We start from the raw sequence: 23,449 nt of genomic DNA, 5'->3' as shown, positions 1-23,449 counted from the left end.
TTGTTTTTCTCCTTTTGACTTACTTCACTCTGTATGACAGACTCCAGGTCCATTCACCTCACTACAAATAACTCAATTTCATTTCTTTTTATGGCTGAGTAATATTCTACTGTATATATGTGCCACATCTTCTTTATCCATTCATCTGTTGATGGACACTTAGGTTGCTTCCATGTCCTGGCTATCGTAAATAGAGCTGCAATGAACATTTTGGTACATGACTCTTTGAATTATGGTTTTCTCAGGGTATATGCCCAGTAGTGGGATTGCTGGGTATTATGGTAGTTCTATTTGTAGTTTTTTAAGGAACCTCCATACTGTTCTCCATAGTGGCTGTATTAATTTACATTCCCACCAACAGTGCAAGAGTGTTCCCTTTTCTCCACACCCTCTCCAACATTTATTGTTTCTAGATTTTTTGATGATGGCCATTCTGACCAATGTGAGATGATATCTCATTGTAGTTGTTTTTTTTTAAAAGTTATTTTATTTATTTATTTTTTGGCTGTGTTGGGTCTTCGTTGCTGCGTGTGGGTTTTCTCTAGTTGTGGTGAGCGTGGGCTACTCTTCGTTGCGGTGCACGGGCTTCTCATTGTCGTGGCTTCTCTTGTTGCAGAGCATGGGCTGTAGGCATGCAGACTTCAGTAAATGCAGCACACGGGCTCAGTAGATGTGGCTCACGGGCTCTAGAGCTCAGGCTCAGTCGTTGTGGTGCACGAGCTTAGTTGCTCCACGGCATGTGGGATCTTCCTGGTCCAGGGCTCGAACCCATGTTCCCTGCATTGGCAGGCGGATTCTTAACCACTGTGCCACCAGGGAAGCCCTCATTGTAGTTTTGATTTGCATTTCTCTAATGATTAATGATGTTGAGCATTCTTTCATGTGTTTGTTGGCCATCTGTATATCTTCTATGGAGAAATGTCTATTTAGGTCTTCTGCCCATTTTTGGATTGGGTTGTTTGTTTTTTTGTTATTGAGCTGCATGAGTTGCTTATAAGTTTTGGAGATTAATCCTTTGTCACTTGCTTCATTTGCAACTATTTTCTCCCATTCTGAGGGTTGTCTTTTGGTCTTGTTTATGGTATCCTTTGCTGTGCAAAAGCTTTTAAGTTTCATTAGATCCCATTTGTTTATTTTTGTTTTTATTTCCATTTCTCTAGGAGGTTGGTCAAAAAGGATCTTGCTGTGATTGATGTCATAGAGTGTTCTGCCTATGTTTTCCTCTAAGAGTTTGATAGTGTCTGGCCTTACATTTAGGTCTTTAGCCCATTTTGGGTTTATTTTTGTTTGTGTTATTAGGGAGTGTTCTAATTTCATACTTCTACAGGTAGCTGTCCAGTTTTCCCAACACCACTTATTGAAGAGGCTGTCTTTTCTTCACTGTATATCCTTCCCTCCTTTATCAAAGATAAGGTGACCATATGTGTGTGGGTTTATCTCTGGGCTTTCTATCCTGTTCCATTGATCTATATTTCTGTTTTTGTGCCAGTACCATACTGTCTTGATTACTGTGGCCTTGTAGTATAGTCTGAAGTCAGGAAGCCTGATTCCTCCAGCTCCATTTTTCGTTCTCAAGATTGCTTTGGCTTTCGGGGTCTTTTGTGTTTCCATACAAATTGTAAAATTTTTTGTTCTAGTTCTGTAAAAAATGCCAGTGGTAGTTTGATAGGGATTGCATTGAATCTAGTGGTAGATTGTTTGGGGTAGTAGGGTCATTTTCACAATGTTGATTCTTCCAATCCAAGAACATGGTATATCTCTCCATCTATTTGTATCATCTTTAATTTCTTTCATCAGTGTCTTATAATTTTCTGCATACAGGTCTTTTGTCTCCTTAGGTAGGTTTATTCCTAGATATTTTATTCTTTTGGTTGCAATGGTAAATGGGAGTGTTTTCTTAATTTCACTCTCAGATTTTTCATCATTAGTGTATAAGAATGCCAGAGATTTCTGTGCATTAATTTTGTATCCTGCTACTTTACCAAATTCATTGATTAGCTTTAGTAGTTTTCTGGTAGCATCTTTGAGATTCTCTATGTATAGTATATATGTCATCTGCAAACAGTGACAGCTTTACTCCTTTTCTGATTTGGATTCCTTTTATTTCTTTTTCTTCTCTGATTGCTGTGGCTAGAACTTCCAAAACTATGTTGAATAAGAGTGGTGAGAGTGGGCAACCTTGTCGTCTTCCTGATCTTAGTAGAAATGGTTTCAGTTTTTCACCATTGAGGATGATGTTGGCTGTGGGTTTGTCATATATGGCCTTTATTATGTTGAGGAAAGTTCCCCCTATGCCTACTTTCCGGAGGGTTTTTATCATAAATGGGTGTTGAATTTTGTCAAAAGCTTTCTCTACATCTATTGAGATGATCATATGGTTTTTCTCCTTCAGTTTGTTGATATGGTGTATCATGTTGATTGATTTGCATATATTGAAGAATCCTTGCATTCCTGGAATAAACCCCACTTGATCATGGTGTATGATCCTTTTAATGTGCTGTTGGATTCTGTTTGCTAGTATTTTGTTGAGGATTTTTGCATCTATGTTCATCAGTGACATTGGCCTGTAGTTTTCTTTCTTTGTGACGTCTTTGTTTGGTTTGGGTATCAGGGTGATGGTGGCCTCATAGAATGAGTTTGGGAATGTTCCTCCCTCTGCTATCTTTTGTTTTTTTTTTGCAGTACATGGGGCTCTCACTGTTGTGGCCTCTCCGTTGCAGAGCACAGGCTCCGGATGCACAGGCTCAGCGGCCATGGCTCCCGGGCTTAGCCGCTCCGCGGCATGTGGGATCCTCCCGGACCAGGGCACGAACCCGTATCCCCTGCATCAGCAGGCGGACTCTCAACCACTGTGCCACCTGGGAAGCTCCCCTCTGCTATCTTTTGGAAGAGTTTGAGAAGGATAGGTATTAGCTCTTCTTTAAATGTTTGATAGAATTCGCCTGTGAAGCCATCTGGTCCTGGGCTTTGGTTTGTTGGAAGATTTTTTTTTTTTTTTCACGGTACGCGGGTCTTTCACTGTTGCAGCCTCTCCCGTTGCGGAGCACAGGGTCCGGACGCACAGGCTCAGCAGCCATGGCTCACGGGCCTAGCAGCTCCACGGTATGTGGGATCTTCTCGGACCGTGGCAGGAACCCGTGTCCCTTGTATTGGCAGGCGAACTGTTAACCGCTGTGCCACCAGGGAAGCCCTTGTTGGAAGATTTTAAATCACAGTTTCAATTTCAGTGCTTGTGATTGGTCTGTTCATATTTTCTATTTCTTCCTGGCTCAGTCTTGTCACGTGCATTTCTAAGAATTTGTCCATTTCCTTCCAGGTTGTCCATTTTATTGGCATAGAGTTGCTTGTAGTAATCTCTAATAATCTTTTGTATTTCTGCAGAGTCAGTTGTTACATCTCCTTTTTCATTTCTAATTCTATTGATTTGAGTCTTCTCCTGTTTTTTCTTGATGAGTCTGGCTAATGGTTTATCAATTTTGTTTATCTTCTCAAAGAACCAGCTTTTAGTTTTATTGATCTTTGCTATCATTTCCTACATTTCTTTTTCATTTATTTCTGATCTGATCTTTATGATTTCTTTCCTTCTGCTAACTTTGGGGTTTTTTTTCCTTCTTTCTCTAACTGCTTTAGGTGCAAGTTTAGGTTGTTTATTCGAGATCTTTCCTGTTTCTTAAGGTAGGATTGTATTGCTATAAACTTCCCTCTTAGAACTGCTTTTGCTGCATCCCATAGGTTTTTGGTCCTCATGTCTCCATTGTCATTTATTTCTAGGTAGTTTTTGATTTCCTCTTTCATTTCAGTGATCACTTCGTTATTAAGTTGTGTATTTTTTAGCCTCCATGTGTTTGTATTTTTTACAGATGTGTTTGTATTTTTTACAGATCTTTTTCTGTAATTAATATCTAGTCTCATAGTGTTGTGGTCGGAAACGATACTTCATACAATTTCAATTTTCTTAAATTTACCAAGGCTAGATTTGTGACCCAAGATATGATCTATCCTGGAGACTGTTCCATGAGCACTTGAGAAAAATGTGTATTCTGTTGTTTTTGGATGCAGTGTCCTATAAATATCAATTAAGTCCATCTTGTTTAATGTATCATTTAAAACTTGTGTTTCCTTATTTATTTTCATTTTGCATGATCCACCAGATCATTTCATTGGTGAAAGTGGGGTGTTAAACTCCCCTACTATGATTGTGTTACTGTCGATTTCTCATCTTACGGCTGTTGGTATTTGCCTTATGTATTGAGGTGCTCCTGTGTTGGGTGCATAAATTTTTACAATTGTTATATCTTCTTCATGGATCAATCCCTTGATCATTATGTAGTGTCCTTCTTTTTCTCTTGCAGTAGTCTTTATTTTAAAGTCTGTTTTGTCTGATATGAGAATTGCTACTCCAGCTTTCTTTTTATTCCCATTTGCATGGAATATCTTTTTCCATTCCCTCACTTTCAGTCTGTATGCATCCCTAGGTCTGAAGTGGGTCTCTTGTAGACAGCATATATACGGGTGTTGTTTTTGTATCCATTCAGCCAGTCTGTGTCTTTTGGTGGGAGCATTTAATCCATTTACATTTAAGGTAATTATTGATATGTATGTTCTTATTACCATTTACTTAATTGTTTTGGGTTGTTCTTGTAGGTCTTTTCCTTCTCTTGTGTTTCTTGCCTAGAGAAGTTCCTTTAGCATTTGTTGTAAAGCTGGTTTGGTGGTGCTGAACTCTCTCAGCTTTGCTTGTCTGTAAAGATTTTAATTTCTCTATCAAATCTGAATGAGATCCTTGCTGGGTAGAGTAATCTTGGTTGTAGGTTTTTCTCCTTCATCACTTTAAATATGTCCTGCCACTCCCTTCTGGCTTGCAGAGTTTCTGCTGAAAGATCAGCTGTTAACCTTATGGAGATTCCCTTGTGTGTTATTTGTTGTTTTTCCCTGCAGCTTTTAATATGTTTTCTTTGTATTTAATTTTTGATAGTTCGATTAATATGTGTCTTGGCGTGTTTCTCCTTGGATTTACCCTGTATGGGACTCTCTGTGTTTCCTGGACTTGATTAACTATTTCCTTTCCCATAATAGGGAATTTTTCAACTATAATCTCTTCAAATATTTTCTCAGTCCCTTTCTTTTTCTCTTCTTCTTCCGGGACCCGTATAATTCGAATGTTGGTGCGTTTAATGTTGTCCCAGAGGTCTCTGAGACTGTCCTCAGTTCTTTTCATTCTTTTTTCTTTATTCTATTCTTCAGTAGTTATTTCCACTATTTTATCTTCCAGGTCACTTATCTGTTCTTCTGACTCAGTTATTCTGCTATTGATCCCATCTAGAGTATTTTTAATTTCATGTATTGTGTTGTTCATCGTTGCTTGCTTCCTCTTTAGTTCGTCTAGGTCCTTGTTAAATGTTTCTTGTATTTTCTCTACTCTATTTCCAAGATCTTGGATCATCTTTACTATCATTATTCTGAATTCTTTTTCAGGTAGACTGTGTATTTCCTCTTCATTTGTTAGGTCTGGTGGGTTTTTCCCTTGCTCCTTCATCTGCTGTGTGTTTTTCTGTCTTTTCATTCTGCTTATCTTACTGTGTTTGGGGTCTCCTTTTCGCAGGCTGCAGGTTCGTAGTTCCCGTTGTTTCTGGTGTCTGTCCCCAGTGGCTAAGGTTGGTTCAGTGGGTTGAGTAGTTTTCCTGGTTGAGGGGACTAGTGCCTGTGTTCTGGTGGATGAGGCTGGATCTTGTCTTTCTGGTGGGCAGGTCCACGTCTGGTGGTGTGTTTTGGGGTGTCTGTAGTCTTATTATGATTTTAGGCAGCCTCTCTGCTAATGGATGGGGCTGTGTTCCTGTCTTGCTAGTTGTTTGGCATAGGGTGTCCAGCACTGTAGCTGGCTGGTTGTTGAGTAATGCTGGGTCTCGGTGTTGAGATGGAGATCTCTGGGAGATTTTCGCTGTTTGATATTACGTGGAACTGGGAGTTCTCTTGTGGACCAGTGTCCTGAAGTAGGTTCTCCCACCTCAGAGGCACAGCCCTGATGCCTGGCTGGAGCACCAAGAACCTTTAATCCACACAGCTCAGAATAAAAGGGAGAAAAAATAGGAAGAAAGAAAGAGAGAAAGAAAGAAAGAAAGAGGATAAAATGAAGTAGGATAAAATAAAGTTATTAAAATAAAAAATAATTATTAAGAAAAAATTTTTAAAGTAAAAAACAAAACAGACAAAAAAAGATGGGATGGTCAGAACCCTAGGACAAATGGTGAAAGCAAAGCTATACAGACAAAATCTCACACAGAAGCATACACATTCACACTCACAAAAAGAAAGAAAGGGGAAAAAAAGAATATATCTTGCTCCCAAAGTCCACCTCCTCAATTTGGGATGATTCGTTGTCTCTTCAGGTATTCCACAGATGCAGGGTACATCAAGTTGATTGTGGAGCTTTAATCCGCTGCTTCTGAGGCTGTTGGGAAAGATTTCCCTTTCTCTTCTTTGTTCGCACAGCTCCTGGGGTTCAGCTTTGGATTTGGCCCCACGTCTGCGTGTAGGTCGCCTGAGGGTGTCTGCTCTTCACTCAGACAGGACGGGGTTAAAGGAGCAGCTGATTGGGGGGCTCTGGCTCACTCAGGCTGGGGGGAGGGAGGGGTATGGATGCGGGGCAAGCGTGCATCAGCAGAGGCCGGCGTGACATCACACCGGCCTGAGGCGCGCCTGCGTTCTCCCGGGGAAGTTGTCCGTGGATCCCGGGACCCTGGCAGTGGCGGGCTGCACAGGCTCCCAGGAGGGGAGGCGTGGAGAGTGACCTGTGCTTGCTTGCACACAGGCTTCTTGCCGGCGGCAGCAGCAGCCTTAGCATCTCATGCCTGACTCTGGTGTCCGTGCTGATAGTCACGGCTCGCGCCTGTTTCTGGAGCTCCTTTAAGTGGCACGCTTACTCCCCTCTCCTCACGCACCAGGAAACAAAGAGGTAAGAAAAAGTCTCTTGCCTCTTCGGCAGCTCCAGACTTCTCCCGGACTCCCTCCCGGCTAGCTGTGGTGCACTAACCCCTTCAGGCTGTGTTCACGCAGGCAACCCCAGTCCTCTCCCTGGGATCCGACTGAAGTCTGAGCCTCAGCTCCCAGCCCCCGCCCGTCCCAGCGGGTGAGCAGACAAGCCTCTTGGGCTGGTGAGTGCTGGTCGGGCTGGTGCTAGTCGGCACCGATCCTCTGCGGGAATCTCTCTGCTTTGCCCTCCACACCCTGTTACTGTGCTCTCCTCTGTGTCTCTGAAGCTTCCCCCTCTGCCACCCGCAGTCTCTGCCCATGAAGGGGCTTCTAGTGCGTGGAAACCTTTCCTCCTTCACAGCTCCCTCCCACTGGTTCAGGTCCCATCCCTATTCTTTTGTCTCTGTTTATTCTTTTGCCCTACCCAGGTACGTGGGGAGTTTCTTGCCTTTTGGGAGGTCTGAGGTCTTCTGCCAGCGTTCAGTGGGTGTTCTATAGGAGCTGTTCCACGTGTAGATGTATTTCTGATGTGTCTGTGGGGAGAAAGGTGATCTCCACGTCTTACTCTTCCTCCATCTTCTCTCCTTTCTATCTGTCATGATTTTTTATGTGCAAAGCTACTTAATAGAGAATTTCACAACTCTTGGGATACTCATCAGTTGAAGGAACAAAAGCTTTTCTTCATATATTTCTGTGAGTTAACCTGCTAAATATCATTTTGATCTCTGTGGTTGTGATGTGAATGTGAGTGTGTGGTTTTAAATTTTATAATCATGGTAAATGTGAGAAGGGGATAAGCTTTCTCTGGTAATAAATTACTTTTAAGAAAATATGAGGCCTTCCCTGGTGGCACAGTGGTTTAGAATCTGCCTGCCAATGCAGGGGACACAGGTTCAAGCCCTGGTCTGGGAAGATCCCACATGCCACAGAGCAGCTAACCCCATGTGCCACAGTTACTGAGCCTGCACGCCACAACTACTGAGCCCGTGAGCCACAACTACTGAGCCCATGTGCCACAACTACTAAATCCCATGCACCTAGAGCCCATGCTCTGCAACAAGAGAAGGCACTTCAATGAGAAGTCCGTGCACCACAATGAAGAGTAGCCCCCACTTGCTGCAACTAGAGAAAGCCCATGCAGCAACAAAGACCCAATGCAGCCAAATAGAAAATATGAATGACTGTAATGATACCAGTTTTGTCAGATGTTCAGAGCTGTAACATGATTATGTAAGTTTGAACACTTCATATTGAAAATCTATAATAAATAAGAATACTACGGTGTGACATAATTAAAAGATCTTTGGATCTTGATGACCTAGGTTCAAATATTGGATCCACCATTTACAGTTTGTGTGACCTTGAGCAAGTTATTTGTCTCGGTTTCTTCATCTTTTTTTTTTTTTTTCTTTGCGGTACGCAGGCCTCTCACTGTTGTGGCCTCTCCTGTTGCAGAGCACAGGCTCTGGATGCGCAGGCTCAATGGCCATGGCTCATGGGCCTAGCCGCTCCATGGCATGTGGGATCCTCCCGGACCGGGGCATGAACCCATGTGCCCTGCATCGGCAGGTCGACTCCCAACCACTGAGCCACCAGGGAAGCCCCATTTCTTCATCTTTAACATGGAATAAAAACACTTAGTTTACACAATTTTTAGAAGATTAAAGATGCTTAGAAAAGGGGAACTTTAATAACTAGTTCCTGGCTATAATGAAAAATTGATTCACTGAAATTCTGTTGAACTTTCCATTATAGCTTAACATGCTGAGAAATTCATTGTTGCTGGGTGTTTTGTTTCATTTTGCTTTGTTTTAAATTAACCATGAAAGATTTCACAACATTTGAAATAGAAAAATAATGAGTTTAATTTTATTAGTGTGAGAGTATTTTGATTGACACCACAGATTCTTTCAGGCAAGGTATAAGAAATTCATTTCTTTTTTTAGGAAATGGAGTCTGGTTCCTCAGACTACTATAATAAAGACGATGAAGAAGAAAGTTTGCTGGCAAATGTTGCTTCCTTAAGACATGAACTGAAGATAACAGAATGGAGTTTGCAGAGTTTAGGGGAAGAGTTATGTAGGTGAGTGAGTAAAATTACGTGTACAATTCTGAGTAGGACTTTAATTTATGAATGTAAAATGTGTGAATATCATTATTATATGATGTGTTTCTGATGTGTCCATAGTAAAGAATAATGTTCTATAATTAAAAAAAAATAATTTGAATATAACTTTCAGTTTAGGAAAAAGAACTATTAGAGAAGCATTTACATATTAAGGCCTTTAATATATTAGGACTCAGTCCCTGGTGGCACAGTAGTGAAGACTTCACCTGCCAATGCAGGAGACACGGGTTCGGGCCCTGGTCCGGGAAGATCCCACATGCTGTGGAGTAACTAAGCCCATGTGCCACAAATGTTGAGCCTGCGCTCTAGAGCCAATGAGCCACAACTACTGAGCCTGTGTGCCACAATTACTAAAGTCCATGTCCCTAGAGCCTGTGCTCCGCAACGAGAGAAGCCACCGCAATGAGAAGCCCACGCACCGCAACGAAGAGTAGTCCCCACTCACCACAACTAGAGAAATCCTGTGAGCAGCAACGAAGACCCAACGCAGCCAAATATAAAAATAAATAAATAAATTGTAAAACATATATTAGGACTCAGAGTATAAAATATACGTGTAGGCTTAATTAATCTTTTATTATTATGACTCGTTTTTTTGAATCTTAAGTAATCCTAGCATAGAGGCTCCAGAAACATAGATTGCTAGTTTAAAACTAGTTATGGTTTATTTAAAAATATAGTTGAAATGCCTTAAGTTCATTTCTGGAATCTGATTTTCAGCAACATTTCAGGTGCTTTTCTTTCTGTTTTCTTATTTAATGTATAGAAATTTAGAGTGAATACATAAAGTACCTAAGAACTAAAATTTTTTTTTCTTTTTTTTCTAGTGTTAGTCCAAGTGAAAATTCTGATTATGCCTCTAATCTCTCAAGGTCTGAAAGGCTCGTTCTGGAAGATCTTTCTCAGCCTAGCCAGCTTGGACTTTTGAATTACTCACCTTATAAAAAAGTTTGTAAAATGCCCAATAGTGGTACTGATTTTCAAAAAAAGCCAAGAGAAAAGGTTATTATTTTTAGACCTGCCTACTTAAAAGTAGTTTTAGTTTTAGCCTTGTCCACTTAAAATACTTCTTTGAGTTTTTTCTTCAAATATCTTATTCATGTTTTCCATAGTTTTTAGTACTCCAGATTCTTTGAATTTAAATATGATGGTTCTTGTTCTGTCCTAACAAGAGAGCAGTTATTTTGGTGTATTACTCTATTTTAAAACTTCTGTATTTATTACCTTTTTGCAATTAAATATCTTGTTTTCTCAAGTAAATTGTAACCCCCTTGATTTTAGTACTGTACCATGTATGTAATAGGTAATCATGGCTTATTAAGTGGTTAAAGTATACTTACTGTTTAGCCTGGATCAGGTGTTCCATTATCTCTAAATTTTGTGGATGATGTTAGACATCTTTCCTGGTCTTGAACTCACTCTCTCTTCCTCTTTTTTATTTGGCTGTATTATCTATCTCCCTATGTATACTCCTCTTCCTTACTCAACCCTTTTATCTCCTTTTCTACCCTCTTCTATTTTTTATTACCCCATTGGCAGCATGCATATATACATATGGTTGCATATGTACATCATACTCTTTCTTGATAAAAATTTCCTCTTCCCACTTCAGAAAGCCAGCAGTTGATTTTCTTTTTGTAAGGAAGCTGCTTGATGAAGCTATCTGAGCCTACATTTTAGAAAATGAATTCAAATTCCATGTCTACAAAGATTATGTAATTTTGGGAAATTTGATCTCTACCCTAATTCAAATTGCTGATTGTTTTTATTATATATATGCCTTCATTGAAATCATTGTGTTTTACCCTAAGCAGAATCACAAGGTACATGACAAATCAGAGCGGGAAAAATATTGGTAATGCCTATTAAAGATAAAGGGCTAATCTCTTTGATATGTAAAAAGCTCCTAGAAATAAGGAAAAATCATCAACCCAATGGAAATATGGGCAAAAGACATGAATGGAAAATAAAACAAATAAAAAGATGTTCAATCTCAGTCATAATAAGAGAAATTCACTACCAGATTATTAAACATCCAGATATTTGACCCTATTTTGTTGGTGATATTAGGGGGAAATAGGCATTCTCATACATTGCTGGTAGAAATGCAAAGTGATAAACCTCAGTGGAGAGGCATTTGGTAATATTTACCAAAACCACAAATGCATTTATCCTTAACTTGGAAATCCCATTTCTGGAAAAGTACCTGCATAAGTACAAAACAAGGCATTGTTTGTCATAACAGAAGACTAGAAGTATCTCATTTGTCTAGTTGGTTGAATAAGAATGCAATAGAAACTGCAGCTAAAGGGGTTAAAAAAAAATGAATAGGAGTTTCTCACTGAATTGATTGTGGAGAGATTGCCAGGATATGTTGTTCAAGTGAAAAATGCAAGGTGCACACCAACATACATACTCTTGGTTTTGTATTAGGAGCTATTGGAGGCAGGGCGGGTAATTTGTATTGCTTGTATATGTGTATGGAAACACTAGAAGACTAGGTTTAAGATCCTAACTTAATTAATGACTCTCCTATATAAGGAGTTTCCTATTTTTTGCTGATTGATGTTATACAAAAATTTATAAACAAGTAACTTGTAAAAATGGTTACCTATCTACTAAAGATGGGAATGATACTTCTATATGTGCTTTTTAAAAATATATAATTCTGACTCTGAATTGCATAAATATATTATTTAAAAAATAAAATTAAATCATGTTTTGAAAACCTCAACTCCCATGAAAATTAAAATAATTTATGGTAAAATATATATTCAAAAGAGTATAATAGAAGTATACAAACAGTTAAATAATAATTTATCCATTTTTTTGTTTGTTGGCATTTCATTTCTTATCATTTTTATGCCTTTAATCTTCAGGTGCAAAAGTCTAAAAGTTTCTATCAGATTTATACCCAGGAGTAATATTGTTGAGTCTTAGCATGTTCAGCTTTACTGGATAATACCAAGAACTTTTCCAAAGTGTACCACTTTTTTCTGGGCTGAACTTATTTATGTACATGTTCACCAGCAGTGGAGGAGAGAGTGCTGATTGTCTCATATCCTGACCAACACTGACTATCTTAACCCATTTTTCTGAGCTGCTTAGTCGTTTTATTGATAATTGTTCATTATTTCCATTAATTACATGTAATGCTTAACGAAATAATTCAAAATAAATTGTTCTTTGTCATTTTTCAGATGTCTTTTTCATCTTCTACCCCTGTGAATCAGGAAATCAGAAGTCTTCGAGAGAAACTTAATAAACTTAGGCAACAGAATGCTTGTTTGGTCTCACAGAATCATTCTTTAATGACTAAAATAGAATCTGTCCACTTTGAATTGACACAGTCAAGAGCAAAAGTATGTTTCTTGAAGTGGTGACTATGCCAAGAGAAAATAATTGTAATCATCTTAAAATTTATAATTAGAAAAATATTCCTTGTATTGCCTTAATGTGTTATGTATAATAATTTTTATTGATATAGTATCAACATGTTATAGAATCAATTTTATGTGAATTTAATAACTGAAAATTATTTAGGGGAACTTGTATAGCCTATGCATTTAGATAAGTCATAACTTCTTAAAATCTTAAGGTTATCAATTTGTGTGGTTTTACTTCGCATACAAAGGAAATATATAGCTTACTTACCTTCCTTTTTAAAATAATACATTCTCATTGCTGAAAACTTCAAAAATAGAAAAAAGAAAAGGGAGAAAGATTACCCAGTTTCCACCATCTAGAAACTGCTTTTATTGGTTTATTACATAGTTAAATATTACATGTTTGAATAGTTTTTTTTTCCTGGACTTGTTTTATACTTCTTAAATAGTCTAAGCAGTTTTGGATGCATTTGGATGCATTTACGACAATCATATGACTTCTTTTTTTAAATATTTTATTTATTTATTTATTTATTTTCCTTATTTTTTTTGGCTGCATCAGGTCTTAGTTGTGGCACATGGGATCTTTGTTGAGGCATGTGGGATCTTTTCGTTACGGTACATGGTCTGCTTGGGTTTCTGTCTAGTTGTGGCGCTCAGGCTTCTCTCTAGTTATGGTGCGCGGGGCTCCAGGGTGCCTGGGCTCTATAGTTTGTGGTATACGGGCTCTCTTGTTGAGGTGCACGAGCTCAATAGTTGTGGCGCACGGGCTTAGTTGCTCCGTGGCATGTGGAGTCTTAGTTTCCCAACCAGGGATCGAACCCGTGTCCCCTGCGTTGGAAGGTGGATTCTTTACCACTGGACCACCAGGGAAGTCCCCAACAATCATTTTTTATGGTAGCATTATATTTCCTTATGTGAGTATACCATAATTTAATTAATAACGCCCCTGTTTAAGTGGTTCCCTATATTTTTCTGTATGATTGGTATACAAAAAATTAGAAGAAACCAAAATGTCCAATAACAGAGACATGGTAAAGTAAATTATGATATATCCATATAATGGATTGCTACTAAGCTTTTTTTAAAGGTAAATGCAAACTTGTTTGACTTTTATAGAACTTTGTAAGGTTTAAATGATATATGTAGAGGCACTTAGAATGGTATCTGCACAGTCAGTACTCAAAAACTTACCTAAAATATTTAGTGGTAGAAAAACATTACAGAGCAAAACATACATATACATGCACATACACAATAATCCATTTTGTTTTTTATAAAATGAGCATGTGTCTATGTGTGTGTATGTATATAGATATACATATGACATATATCAATATAAGGACAGAAGGACTGCTCTACAATATTGTTGATAACTTTGGAAACGATTGGAGGGTCTTAATGAAACTTTCACTATTTACTTTTTAGATGTATTGTTTTAAGTAGTAGAGTTATTGCAGGTCTTTATTTTTCTTTTGTACTTTTCAAACAAAACAAAGTACTATTGAGCCTAAGGAGAAAAAATGCTGCAGTGAACATAAAACTTTTTTGGTGTTTGAGATTATTTCTAGGTTAGATTTCCAGAATGGTCAAATCACAGGGAAATAATTTTTTCAGGCATTTATTGCACTCTGTCTACATTCAGTATTCTTTTTTTTTTTTTTTTTAAATAAACATCTATATTTTTACGGGCTTCCCTGGTGGCACAGTGGTTGAGAGTACACCTGCCAATGCAGGGGATACGGGTTCGTCCCCCGGTCCGGGAAGATCCCACATGTCGCAGAGCAGCTGGGCCCGTGAGCCATGGCCACTGAGCCTGCGCGTCCGGAGCCTGTGCTCTGCAACGGGAGAGACCACAACAGTGAGAGGCCCGCGTACAGCAAAAAACAAACAAACAAGAAAACATATCTATATTTTAAAATATCTTTGAGGGAAAAATATTTTGGTTTTCTTCATTTCTTACGAAATTTACCTTTACAGTGTGTTTGTCATTTAGATTTCTTTTGATGTGTGTTTACCTTTTCTGTTTATTAATTGTATTTTAATTTTTTAATCAACTATAGATTCTTTTTAAAGTCATAGAGGCTTAATTATTTAAAGTCTAAGAGATATTAAAAGAGTTTTGCTAATAATTACTGAACTATTAGCATTTTGTTCTTTTCTCTGAGCATGTAAATACACCAGTGTTTATTCTAGGCAGTAAGACAGATATTTGTGTTTTACTTCCCATCTCAGCATTTTCTAAATTGCCTAATAAAATATTTTTTAGGGAGGCTGCCTTTTCCAGGGCAGGTCTTAGCTTTGATGTTGCATATGTGCCACTATTGGAAAACTTTAGCTGAAATTCCCCATTGTACCGATCAACATGTTCATAATTTACCTTTTAGCGGTGTCTGTACAGTAGTTACACTTCTGGAGACTGGCATCTTGTTCTCTCTGAGCTTATTGCCCTTCAGACCTGCTGCTCAGCTGCTCTCCTGGGACTTCTCTTTGATGTTCTTCTAGGTTGGGTCTGTTGTTTCCTTGATCCCATGTCATTTTTCTTGGTTTACTCTTTCTTTAGTTGGAGCATGTTTTCTAGTAGCTTCCTTGTCTGTCTGAAATGTCTTAAGTTCTCCCCAACACTTGATTGAATTCTAGGTTGAAAATTATTTTACCTCAGAATGTTTAGGACATTGCTTTCTTATCTCTATCCTCCAGTTTGTCTCTGATGCCTCTGATGCCATTGTGAATTACTTTTCCTAGTGTGTAATATATTTTTTCATTTGTTTTTCCATTTATGTTTTTAGGAATAGACCTCTGTTATTTATTGTGCTGGGTACATGAAGACCCTTTTAGGCTGAAATCTTGTGTCCTTTGGTCCCTGAATTTTTTCTTATGTAATCCTTGATAATTTTCTTCACTCTTGTTTTCTTCTATCTTTCCTAACCTGGATTACCTGGTACTCTAAATCTTTCACGTTTTTTCCTGGTATTTTCCATCTCTTTGTCTTCCTGTGATACTTTTTCTGTGACTTCCTCAACATTGTCATCCTATTGAATCTTTTATTTTGGCTTTCATAATTTTTCATTTTCTGGAGCTTTTTCATGTTCTCTGATTGTTTTGTATTTAATAACATCCTGATGCAGTATCTTCTCATAACTCTCTGAAGATTTAATGATTCTGTGTGTTTGTGTGTGTGTTTATGTTTGCCTGGCTGCTGCCAGTTGCTTTTTTCTTTTGTTTTGACCTCTGACTTTTGTGATAGAAGCTTTCAGATATTGGTGTTTTGGCTATTTGTATTTAAGAGAGACACTTAAATGCTCTTTGGAAGCTCTCTGTGCAAAGGTGAAGTTTGTTGTCCATTGGGCTTCATTTGTTGGTGATGGTTGAGAAGATGGCTCTTTTGTAGGGAGATATCTCCCTTCCCCCATCCAACATCCATATGTGAGGTCTTTTTCTTTGGAGCTCTTGAGTTTCTCCAGCAAAGAATTCTTTGATTTCTTACCTGTGGGGTAGCCCCAAATGAGGTGGGGTAGGAAGCTAGAAGCTGACTGTTCCTTATTAATCTCTTTGTTTTTAACTCTTCCTCATCCCTGCTCATCATTCCATGTAATGTCTCAAGAGTCTCAAACCTTTCCTGTTCAATTTTCCAGATAATAATAATAACTTTCTATCTCTTCTTGGTAGGCCATCATGTGACTCTTGGTGTTCTGAGAGTAGGAAAAGGAGGGGCTTATCAACAGAGTTAGAACTATATCCCAAGTTTTCTATCCTGGACCTCATCCCTGCCCTGTACTATTATCTCATGCTTCCTTTTTGGGGGGATAATTAGTTCTCTTACTGGTATTCTTTTCCAGACACCATTTAGGTTGTGGATTTCTACCATCCTACCCTCTTCCAAGTTGTAGGATTACTATACTTTTCTGTATTTTCTAGGTTTTCTTTAGTAAGCATGTATTCTGAAATTAGGTTTTAAATAATAACAAGGTTCAGTAAGTATTTTTATGTGATTTTAAATGATTGTGTCTTTGAAATTTAATTTTCTAATGTATGTGAAATTTATCTTTTTAGATAAATTTATCTTTAAATTAGTCTGTAGAGGTTCTCTTTTTTTCCCCAAGTAACTAACCAGTTATCTTGGGTTGTTAAGTTGAGGGTAATGGCAGGAGCTTACATGCTGAGACTGGCTTGTGATGATGACATTCCCATATAAATTGATAGATAAGATGAGCTTCACAAACAATGAACAATGACTGGGAAGTTCTACTGAACCCCTGTCAGATGGTAAAAGAAGTTAAGGACAAAGTCGATTAATTTATTTTGTGAAGAAAGTGCTCTAAAAGTTTTTTGTTTTAGGTTTCTATGCTTGAATCTGCTCAACAACAGGCAGCCAATGTACCAATCTTAGAAGAACAGATTATAAATTTGGAAGCAGAAGTTTCAGCCCAAGATAAAGTTTTGAGGTAAAACTTACAGCTTTAAAATATTTATTTTCTACTTTTACTTTTTGACGTATCTTGTTAAAATTTGTCCCCCACCCCAATAAATCCATATTGGTATATAGACAGACTGTCTTAGTTAGAACTTGTTGATTCTGTTTTCAGTCCATCATAACTCCTCTTGGCTGCAGGATACATGCAGTATATAGGGGCTAAAAAAGACTAAATCTAAACTGAGATGCTTATTTATGTGTTTTCATGAATATGAGCTAGTTTGCTTCTTGCCCTACATAGTAATATGTACTCAGTACTTCGGTGGGAGTTCAAGAAATAACATACAAGGAATCAGGCACTTTATAATTTATCTTCCTCTTCTGCTATGAATAAAATGAGAAATATATGCATACTAAATAGCATATTGCTCCATTTTAGTGATTCTCAAAAGAGTAGTTCTGGGACCAGCAGTATGAGCATCATCTGGGAACTTGTAAGAAATGCAGATCTCAGTTCCTGTCTCAGACTTATGGAGTCACAAACTCTGGGAGGTGGGACCCAGCAATCTGTGTTTTAACAAGTCCTGCAGATGATTCTGATACACACTAAAGTCATCTCTCATGACCATCAGAATTTTATAATTTTCTTTGTAATACATATGTTAAGTTTATTCCTAGGTATTTTGTATGTTTGGTTGTTGTGAATTTGTTCTTGTTTTGTTCATTGATAGTATATAGGAAGGCTACTGCTTCTTGTATAATACTATAATTATTTTGTAATTGGACTATTTGTCATACTTTTAATTAATTCTAATTTTTATTTTGATTCTCCCGGGATTTTCCAGGTAGCTAATGATATTATCAGCCAAAAAAAAAGAATCTTGTCTTTCTTTTCCAAAATTTATACTTACTACTTTTTCATTTTAGCTTTTTGCAACTGTCAGAAAAATCACTGCATATAGTGGTGATAACAGTCATACTTATCTAGTTTCTGAAATATATCTAATACTTCTAGTTATCTGATCATTAAATAGGATATAATGTTTTATTTCAGATATATTTATCATCTGATAGAAGTATCCTTTTATTCCTTATGAAAACTAATAGTTCACAAGTGATGAATATGCCTTTTCTCTTTCTCTTGTTAAATATTTGTTTCTCTTAACTCAGTGATTTAAACTAATAGAATTCCTGATGTTGAACTATTTCTTGCCTACCTACCTGAAATAATCTCTTCAACAGCCTTTAACAGTATCTTTATTTTATAGAGAGGTAGAAGATAAATTAGAGCAGAGTCAGAAAATGGTGACTGAAAAGAAACAGAGTTTGCAGAAGTCCCAAGAGGAATGTATAAAGCTGAAGGTAGACTTACTTGAACAAAGTAAACAAGGAAAGAGGTATGTGTTTTTAAAGCAAATAATTGTTTTTGTAGGGGAGAAACAAAGAATATAGTACCTGTTTAAAATTCTACTTAGTTTTTGAAGTGAAAAAATTTCAGAAATTTGGCAGTAGAAAATTTAATGTTCTTTTTTGTCCATTAATTTTTTGAAAATTTTGATTAAAAATTTCACGTGTGGACTTTATGGTATTGGCATTTTGAATTGGGATTAATTCCTTAAAGCTCGATAATGATTATCTATGAAATGATACTTATTTCTGAAATTAAATAAAATTCACGAGAAAGTGTGGTTGGGTCTCCCTTTAGGAATACATAAGTAATGCAAAAATATCTATTTTGTATAAACCATGTCTTAAGATAAAGTTTTCTAGTTAGCATTGACCATATAACCATTAACTTTGAATGTTAACTTTTATACTAATAAAGATGAAAAATTTTTTAGTTTAATGAGATTTTACAATATAATAATGTAATTATAGCAGCCTTTACACAGGGTAAAATCATAATTTGCATTTTTATCTTCTCTGGCAACAAAAATATGTTTTACAAATTTATTCTATGGTATAAATAATGTTATAAAGAAAGTGTTTTTTGAAAAGTCATACATAGATAAATATTTGTTTGCGTTTGCATTTAAACTGCTCAAAACCCATCTATGTCATTTTTTCATTAAAATGAGTTTGGAAGTACATTTTCTCAGCAGTATTTGGTTAGTATAGTTCAGGTTACAATATATATTTGGTAGGCAATATTACTTAGTGGAAGTGTTTAGGTTTTGGAGTCAAACAGCCAGTTTTTACCTCTAAGTGACTTTGTCACCCTGGGGAAACTATTTAACCTTCTTGAACCTCAGTTTGTTCATCTATTAAGTCAAGATGATATTGTCTTGATGTGAGGAATAAATGAAAAAAGAAATGTAAGGAGCTTTGTAAATAATAAACACTAACAAATGTAGCTATTGTAAATGTAAACTGTGTGATTAAATATTCTGAAATTCAGACTTTACGTACTCAGATGAGCTTTTTATACATGATAATTTAAAATAACAAGATAATAATACATGAAGACAAGCCTTACAATGTAGCTTAAAAAAAGTACAGAGAAAGAGCGACTAGTTCTCTCTGTAAAACTTATACAAGAGATGATTTTTAGGGTAGTGTATTGACTACGCTGCATAAGGTGAGTAAGTAGGGATGGACACATTCTGGACAGCATGTGCAAAGTCATAGAAGTATAAAAGAACATAATTTCTGAAGAACACTAGGAGTTTTGTGTACTTATAAATGGACAGGTGTAGTAGGATTTGAGGGAAAAGATAGGCTTGGTCCAGACTAAATGGCTTTGTGTTTTATGCCAAAAGATTTGTGTTTTAACCTGGAGAGGACAAATAGGCAATTGAGATTTTTAGGTAGAGATGTGACATGAAGACTCTTGGAGCTTTTTGAAGAACTAGAATGAAGATTGGCATTCAGAAAATGAAAGATCAAAACCTTTGCAAAGACTTTTCTTTGGGTGATGATTAATCATAGTGGATTAAAAAGCCAGGTTGTTGAGCTTTATGCTGTTTATAAGAGACATACTTAAAACATGGGCTTCCCTGGTGGCACAGTGGTTGAGAGTCTGCCTGCTGATACAGGGGACACGGGTTCATGCCCCGGTCCGGGAGGATCCCGCATGCCGCAGAGCGGCTGGGCCTGTGAGCCATGGCCGCTGGGCCTGCGCATCTGGAGCCTGTGCTCCGCAACGGGAGAGGCCACAACAGTGAGATGCCCGCGTACCACAAAAACAAAAACAAAAACAAAAACATAAGGACACAGGATAAACAACAAAGTCCTACCATATAGGACAGGGAACTATATTCAGTATTCTGTAATAAACCATAATGGTAAAGAATATGAAAAAAACATATATATGTATAACTAAGTCACTTTGCTGTACAGCAGAAATTAAACACAATGTTGTTTAAAAAAAAAAAGAAAAAAACACATAAGGACACAGAAAAGATGAACTCAAAGGGATGAAAAGAAATGTTTCAGGCAAATAGTCACCAAAACAAAGTAGGTATAGCTATATTAATATCACACAGAATAGTTCTAAGTGCAACAAACATTACTAGAGTTAAAAAGAGCTCATATATATAATGTTTAGGTAACACTTAAGCAGGGAGCTATAAAGATTCTAAACTTCTATTTATCTAATAATTTAGTCCCAAAATACTTAAAGAAAACAATTTCAGTGAAGCAATCTGTAATCATACAGGGAACACTTTTACAGATTTATTAGAATTGTAAGATTAAGCAACAAAAATGTAAGAAGCTGAAGAGTTGAGTGATGAATAATCTTGATCTAATGGATGTATGTATGGAACCTTGTAGCCAACAATTTGAGAATTCACATTCTTTCAGGCACTCGTAGAACATTTATAATTTGTTACCTCACTCTGCCAGAAAGCATGAATTTTAACAAAGATAAAAATATTTGTGTCATACATATCACCTTCTCAGACCACAGTATAATTAAGTTAAATATAACAACCCCGCCCCCCACCCCCAAATCATGTATGTTTGAAAATTTAAAATCAACCTTCTTGCTACTCATGGACCATTGAAGAAATTATGAAAATTAGAAGACTTAGAATTGAGTGATATAAAAAATACTGCAGCTTGTGGGCTGCAGCCAAAGATATTCTCAGAAGAAAATTTTTAGTCTCCTGTACATGGATTAAAATTAGTATGTGAGGGACTTCCCTGGTGACACAATGGTTAAGAATCCGCCTGCCAATGCAGGGGACCTGGGTTTGAGCGCTGGTCCGGGAAGATCCCACATACCATGGAGCAGCTAAGCCTTTGTGCCACAACTACTGAGCCTGCACTCTAGAGCCCGCAAGCCACAACTACCGAGCCCACGTGCCACAACTTCTGAAGCCCGCACACCTAGAGCCTGTGCTCTGCAGCAAGAGAAGCCACCACAACGAGAAGCCCCCTCGCCGCAACTAGAGAAAACCTGCATACAGCAACAGAGACCCAACGCAGCCAAAGATAAATAAACAAGAATAAATAAATTTATTTTAAAAAATAATAAAATTAGCATGTGAATGAGCTAAAACATTCAATTTATGTAGTCAGGAAAAGGACATAAAAGAAAGAGCTTGATCAAAAGAAAAATAGAAGTAATTAAATACTAAAGATAAGGGTAAAATAGAAAACAAAGAAACAATAGAGAATCCCCAAAACCTAAATCTGGTTCTTTTCACAGTGACCAAGGTAATGGGCATCAGACAAGATTAAGAGAAAAGGCATAAAAACCAATATTGGAATTGAAAAGGAACTCCTAAGTTACAGATTTAGCTATGATTTAAGAAATAAGACCAAGTACTATGAACCATTTTAGGATAATACATTTGAAAACTTAGACTAAATAAATGATTTCCCAACAAAGTTAAGTTTAACAAAACTAACTTAAGCATAAATTGAAAACCTTGGGGATTTCCCTGGTGGTCCAGTGGCTAAGAGTCTGCGCTTCCAATGCAGGCGACCCGGGTTTGATCCCTGGTCAGGGAACTAGATACCACATGCCACAACTAAGAGTTCACATGCCCCAACTAAAGATCCCACATGCCACAACTAAAGACTCCCGCATGCTGCAACTAAAGTTTCCACACGCGGCAACAAAGATCCCACGTGCCACAGCTAAGACCCGGTGCAGCCAAATAAATAATTAAATAAATGAATGTTTTAAATAAATAAATTGAAAACCTTAATAGTTGTTTAGCTATTAAAGGTATTGAATCAATCATTAGAAATTTCCCCACAAAAAAATAAAATAATCAAAATGATGATGATGAAAGGAACAGTCCCATTATGGCACATGGTGGCTAAAATTCAAGTTTTGAATTTGTAGAGCAACTGGAATTCAAATATATTTATAGTAGGAGTATAAATTGGCAGAACCACTTTGGAAAACTATTTGTCAGTGTCTACTAAATCTAAACATAAGTCACCCTGTGATCCAGCATCCACTCCAACAGAAATGAAGACCTGTATCTATCAAAAGACATGTGCAAGGATGCTCAAAGTAGCTTTATTAATAATTGCTAAGTGTTCATCAACAACAGAATTAATAAATGTATTCATTCATATTCTGAAATATATGTATCAGTGAAAAAGAGCAACTATAGTTCTTTAACAACAGGGACAGATACTACAGATGTTAAGCAAAGGAAGCCAGATGCAAAAGAATACTGTGTATTTCCTTAAGAAATAAAGAATAAGCAAAATTAATATGGTGTTAAAAGTCCAAATAGTGTTTACCTTTTTAGGTGAAGAGTATTGACTGGGAGGGTGCACAAGGGAGACTTTTGGGTGCTGGAAATGTTCTATATTTGATCTGGATAGTAGTTATGTGGGTATATACATATGTACAAATTCATTCACTTAAGATGTGAGCACTTCACTCAATAAAAAATTAAAATAAAGTAACTATATGTTAAATCTGAAAAAATCTACAGAAGATAGGTACAATCTTAATGGAGGTTTAAAAATGTACTCAGGATTTGTTTTAATCAGGTGTGGCAAGATAGACATGGAAATGGCTGTCATAAATGAAGAAGTTTTTACACTCACAGATTACTAGAAATAGGAGATATGACATGTCATGTAGAGGGACCACACAGGGAAGTATCAGAGTTGTTCAGAAGGCAGAGGGAGTTGGGAAGAAAATATGAACAAGAGGTTATACTGTGGTTTCTGTGGAAAGAAACGGTTGAGGTAGGGTATTCAGCCTTCGGATTGGCTAGTATGAATAATCTCAGTGAGCAGAGGTGTAAGACTGTCCTGAGTGGTCTAGTACCTGGTCCTGGGGTGATAAGGACAGGAGAATATTAGCCCAGTGTGTAAGAGCCAGATAGAGGAATGGGGAGTGGGCTCTGGATTGCTTAGTTTGTGTATGAAAGGTGCACTCCCATGTGCAGAGTTTATTAATCTCTGAGAATTGGCTAGCCCTGGGAGGGCCAGTCTTCCTAGGGTCAGTAATGCCCCAGATGTCAAAATATCAGACTAAAAAGACATACTTAATACAATGGAGAAAATAATAAAGCTTCTTTGAAAGCCTTAAGAGAAGATCTGACTAATGAGGTGTATACCATTTTTCTGGGA

The 23,449-nt window shown here is 37.3% G+C and overlaps 1 protein-coding gene across 1 annotated transcript in view; it reads left to right on the top strand.

The window, feature by feature from the left end:
* The window catches only part of CCDC18 (coiled-coil domain containing 18), a 125,862-nt gene that overhangs the window by 2,071 nt on the left and 100,342 nt on the right, over nucleotides 1–23,449 (top strand). Inside the window, exons 3-8 of the mRNA XM_067042527.1 lie at nucleotides 6,809–6,952; nucleotides 8,916–9,052; nucleotides 9,925–10,099; nucleotides 12,298–12,459; nucleotides 16,822–16,928; nucleotides 18,166–18,294. Of these exons, the coding sequence (XP_066898628.1) occupies nucleotides 8,919–9,052; nucleotides 9,925–10,099; nucleotides 12,298–12,459; nucleotides 16,822–16,928; nucleotides 18,166–18,294 (707 nt within the window). The 5' untranslated portion in view covers nucleotides 6,809–6,952; nucleotides 8,916–8,918. The remainder of the gene's footprint in view (nucleotides 1–6,808; nucleotides 6,953–8,915; nucleotides 9,053–9,924; nucleotides 10,100–12,297; nucleotides 12,460–16,821; nucleotides 16,929–18,165; nucleotides 18,295–23,449) is intronic.

The sequence above is a fragment of the Kogia breviceps genome, chromosome 1 (genome assembly GCF_026419965.1).
Source record: "Kogia breviceps isolate mKogBre1 chromosome 1, mKogBre1 haplotype 1, whole genome shotgun sequence".
Classification (NCBI taxonomy): Eukaryota; Metazoa; Chordata; class Mammalia; order Artiodactyla; family Physeteridae; genus Kogia; species Kogia breviceps.
This window is presented reverse-complemented; position numbering and strand designations above follow the sequence as displayed.